Genomic DNA, 4443 nt, shown 5'->3' on the forward strand with positions numbered 1-4443 from the left:
TTAATATCAGACTGATGACAGATCTTAACACATCAATGAATCACAGATGTGAATGTGGAATAGATTACTGTAACTTGTGGAATATGAGCTCTAAGACTTCGGTATAGAAATATGATATCTGAAAAATATTGTTTAGTTTATATTTATTTCTAATGAATTGTTTTTTGCACTGTTGCTTCATATTTAAATGACCCTGTGTAATATATCCTTGTTTTACATATATTAACCTACATTTAAATGCAAATTTGGGCATGATTCGCCTTTTGCCGGACCTGTACATCTACTGGGAATATACTGCCACTATTCGATAACTTCTTATGCTGCACCAGAAGGTATAAATACCAGCTTAAGTATTTCATCTTCATTGCAGTACTCTCATGCCACTAAGTGGTTTAGCTCAAGAAATGACATCAACACAGAGATGGCCAGAGCAGGGATGGGCATTTCTGCAACTGTTGTTGGTGGCATCTGTTTCTCATGCTGAGGAGCCAGTGTGCAGGCGTAGAGGAGATCCTGAGAACCCACTGCTATCTAAGAATGGGGATATTATACTGGGTGGGATGTTCTCTTTTCACACAAGCTGGAAAGACAGAAAGGATTCCTACATGAACCAACCTCTGCCACTACAATGTATCAGGTAAATGACACACTACAAATCCATTTATGTTTAAGGAATCTGTTGGGATTCATTACGAATACAAATGAGGGGTAAAAGGTATTTTCATTTGTTTTAGTTACTTAATTTCCTTTCATTAAATGTTTTAATTTGAAATGCTTTTGCTTTGTATTTCAAGATTTATCCATGATTATTTGTGTCTGTTTTAAGGAACATGATGCAATGGAAATTATCAATAATTGTCTCAATTAAGTTTAAATTTCAGAGATTTGCAGTTTGCCCAGGCTATGCTTTTTGCCATTGAGGAGATTAATAACAGTACAGACCTGCTGCCAGGAATCTCTCTGGGTTATAAAATATATGATAATTGTGGATCTGTTGCCAGAAGCGCAGGAGTTACACTAGCTTTGGCTAATGGTAATGAAATTGTGTCCATACCCTCCAAGACATCATGTACCAGACCTGCATATGTGCAGGCCATAATAGGAGCGACTTCTTCTCCTACAGCCATTGCAGTTGCTGCTGTCATTGGACCTTTTTTTGTACCAGTGGTGGGTATTTTATATATAATTTTATATTTTTATATATAATTGTCATCTTTTAATATTTTTTGAATATGTTTTATTCTCTTAGATTAGCTGCTTTTGTTTGTTTGTACTAGTACTGAGTGAAATTTTTATTTTCATATTTTTACAATATAGTTTTGCAGTAAATTTGAATGTTTTATTTTTAACAGCTTTATCTTTTCTCATTCTCTGACTTTCACATATATATGTTTTTCATTTTTAATTCTAGATCAGCCACTTTGCCACATGTGCTTGTCTCAGTGACAAAACCAAGTACCCATCCTTCCTCAGAACAATACCCAGTGACTACTACCAGAGCAGAGCCCTGGCACATTTGGTCAAGTATTTTGGGTGGACTTGGGTTGGAGCTATCAGATCCAATAATGATTATGGAAATAATGGCATGGCCACATTCACAGAAACTGCACAGCAGCTGGGCATCTGTCTGGAGTATTCTGTATCTTTCTTTAGAACAGATCTGTCTGACAAAATACAAAAGATAATTGACATTATAAAGGCTTCAACCTCCAAGGTGATTGTTGCATTCCTTTCCCGTGCGGATTTGAATGTCCTGCTACCTGAGTTTTCATACCATAACTTGTCTGGATATCAGTGGGTAGGCAGTGAGTCTTGGATATTTGATTCACAAACAGCAGAAATGGACATACATCACATACTGAATGGTGCCGTAGGTCTTTCCATTCCTAAAGCACATGTGACTGGCCTGAGAGAGTTCATACTGAATGAGAAGCCACTGAATTCATCTAATAATGGTCTGTTTACTGAGTTCTGGGAGACATTATTTAACTGTAAATTTAGGCAGTCATTGTCATCATCAGACATTCAGAAAGAGTGTACTGGACATGAAGATGTGACTGGAGTTCAAAATAGCTTCATTGACATGTCTCTCATGCCTATCTTTAACAATGTCTATAAAGGAGTGTATGCCGTGGCCCATGCACTTCACAATATACTCAGTTGTAATAAAACATGTAACAAAACTGTGCAGCTAGATCCGTTCATGGTGAGCTTTTTAGTAGCTTAAAATACAGTTTTCAGATTAAGTTAAATTATTAAGAAGATTTTTAATAAAAATGATTCTTAAAATTTTTTAAGCAAGAGGTGTGCAAAATCTTTATCATGTAATGAATTGAGCAATGTCATATTCCTTAGATTTTACAACAGATACGAAAGAGTCACTTCACAACAAAGGAAGGAGATGAGGTTTACTTTAATGAGAATGGAGATCCAGTAGCGAAGTATGAAATTATAAACTGGCAGCCAAGAGAAAATGGTATTGTAGAGTTTGTTACAGTTGGTCTTTATGATCCATCATTAGCTCAAGAAAAACAACTAAATCTGCAAAACAAGTCTTTAATTTGGGCAAGAAACTCAAAGCAGGTAAAATTCCTTTTCTATGTTTTATGTTTTCATTTCTTTTTTCATTTTAGAAATATACAGAAGATCATATACAATTTTTTTTGTCAAATTCCTTATACAATTAAATGTTCTTGATCACACAGGTGCCTGTGTCAGTTTGCAATGAAAAATGTCCCCCAGGAACATGCAAGGTTCTCCAGAAAGGAAGGCCTGTTTGCTGCTATGATTGTATAAGATGTGCAGAAGGAGAGACCAGCAACATTACAGGTGTGGTTATATTTCATTTCAATCTTTGCACAAACCAGCACACGCATACCTCATACATTTGACACCACTTTTGTTGGATTTGAAGAAGGTGGGGGGGGGGGGGGGGGGCAACTTCACTCACTCCTTTCTGACTCTGTGCACTCTGGAAAATATTTACAATCGTATGCAAATTACTCTAAAATGTAAAGGAAAGTATGCCACAATCACAAATATTGATGGACACTCTAGATCTCACATCTGTCAATCCTCACTTGATCACAAAACAGAATGCAAGTGTTATTCACTCAATAAACATGTTGTACAGCATCAGTAGGATATTGCATGGAAGTTGTAGATGCAAACACAGGCATATGGAATTGTACTGAGTGTAACTACTTGTAACATCTGCTTCAATATTCATTTCCAGATTCTGTCACCTGTGTGAGATGTCTACCTGAGTTTTGGTCAAATGAAAGAAGAGATGTTTGTATAAAAAAGGAAGCACTGTTTCTATCATATGAAGACATTATGGGAGCACTGCTCACTGCAGTATCTGTATTTGGGGCATACATGACGATTGGTGTGATACTCATTTTCTTCAAATATAGGAAAACTCCTATAGTCAGGGCAAACAACTCTGAACTGAGCTTCCTGCTGCTCTTCTCTCTAATTCTGTGTTTTCTGTGTTCTCTGACCTTCATTGGTCAGCCCTCCGATTGGTCCTGTATGTTCCGCCATGTAGCATTTGGCATCACCTTTGTCCTCTGTATCTCTTGTCTTCTGGGAAAAACAATAGTTGTTTTAATGGCTTTCAGAGCTACACGTCCAGGTAGTAATGTTCAGAAATGGTTTGGGCAGACACAGCAGAGACTCTGTGTTACAGCATTCACTCTTATACAAGTTGTCATTTGTATCACCTGGTTAACAACTTCTCCTCCTTTTCCATTTAAGAATTTTAAGGAAATCAAAGACAAGATCACATTGGAGTGTGCCCTCGGCTCAGCTGTAGGCTTTTGGGCTGTGCTTGGTTATATAGGACTTCTGGCTATTTTATGTTTTATTTTTGCATTTTTAGCTCGAAAGCTACCTGATAATTTTAATGAGGCCAAGTTTATCACTTTCAGCATGCTGATATTCTGTGCAGTATGGATTACATTTATCCCAGCATATATCAGCTCCCCTGGGAAGTTCAGTGTTGCTGTAGAAATATTTGCTATACTTGCATCAAGTTTTGGACTGCTAATTTGCATCTTCATACCCAAATGTTATATAATCTTACTGAAACCAGAAAAGAATACAAAAAAACATATCATGGTGAAGAAGGCACCATAGTCACTTTGAAAACTGTATGTAGGAAAATGGGATTTTACTTACTTACTTACCAAAAAAAAAAAAAAAAAGACACACAGTAATAATTATATGTATGGCTCAATAACCTTTAGCCTTGAGTCACTTGGTATGGTTTCTTGATTATGTCAAAAGTTATAAGTCTTTTTATTTATATTTACTTGACTTGTTCTGCAGATAAATTCAGAAAACATATGTAACCCGCTCAATTCTCCCTTCTTTGGCTGCCATTTAGAGCCATAGTTGAATTCTACTATTAAGTGCAATGCAACTTGATTAGTATGTTTT

The 4443-nt window shown here is 36.4% G+C and overlaps 1 protein-coding gene across 1 annotated transcript; it reads left to right on the forward strand.

Annotated features, from left to right (window-relative positions):
* Positions 1-404: 404 nt before the first annotated feature.
* LOC134640595 (extracellular calcium-sensing receptor-like) lies at positions 405-4140 on the forward strand. Its single transcript, XM_063492503.1, has 6 exons — positions 405-637; positions 870-1167; positions 1412-2206; positions 2356-2583; positions 2706-2829; positions 3236-4140. Exons 1-6 carry the CDS (start codon positions 405-407, stop codon positions 4138-4140), a joined length of 2583 nt encoding a protein of 860 aa, XP_063348573.1.
* The last annotated feature ends 303 nt before the right edge of the window (positions 4141-4443 follow it).

The sequence above is a fragment of the Pelmatolapia mariae genome, linkage group LG14 (assembly GCF_036321145.2).
Source record: "Pelmatolapia mariae isolate MD_Pm_ZW linkage group LG14, Pm_UMD_F_2, whole genome shotgun sequence".
Lineage (NCBI taxonomy): Eukaryota > Metazoa > Chordata > Actinopteri > Cichliformes > Cichlidae > Pelmatolapia > Pelmatolapia mariae.

Coding starts and splice junctions, on each gene's coding strand:
- LOC134640595 (XM_063492503.1), top strand. CDS start 405: ATGACATCAACACAGAGATGGCCAGAGCAGGGATGGGCATTTCTGCAA. Junction 2,207..2,355: donor TGCAGCTAGATCCGTTCATG/GTGAGCTTTTTA, acceptor CATATTCCTTAG/ATTTTACAACAGATACGAAA. Junction 2,830..3,235: donor AGAGACCAGCAACATTACAG/GTGTGGTTATAT, acceptor ATTCATTTCCAG/ATTCTGTCACCTGTGTGAGA.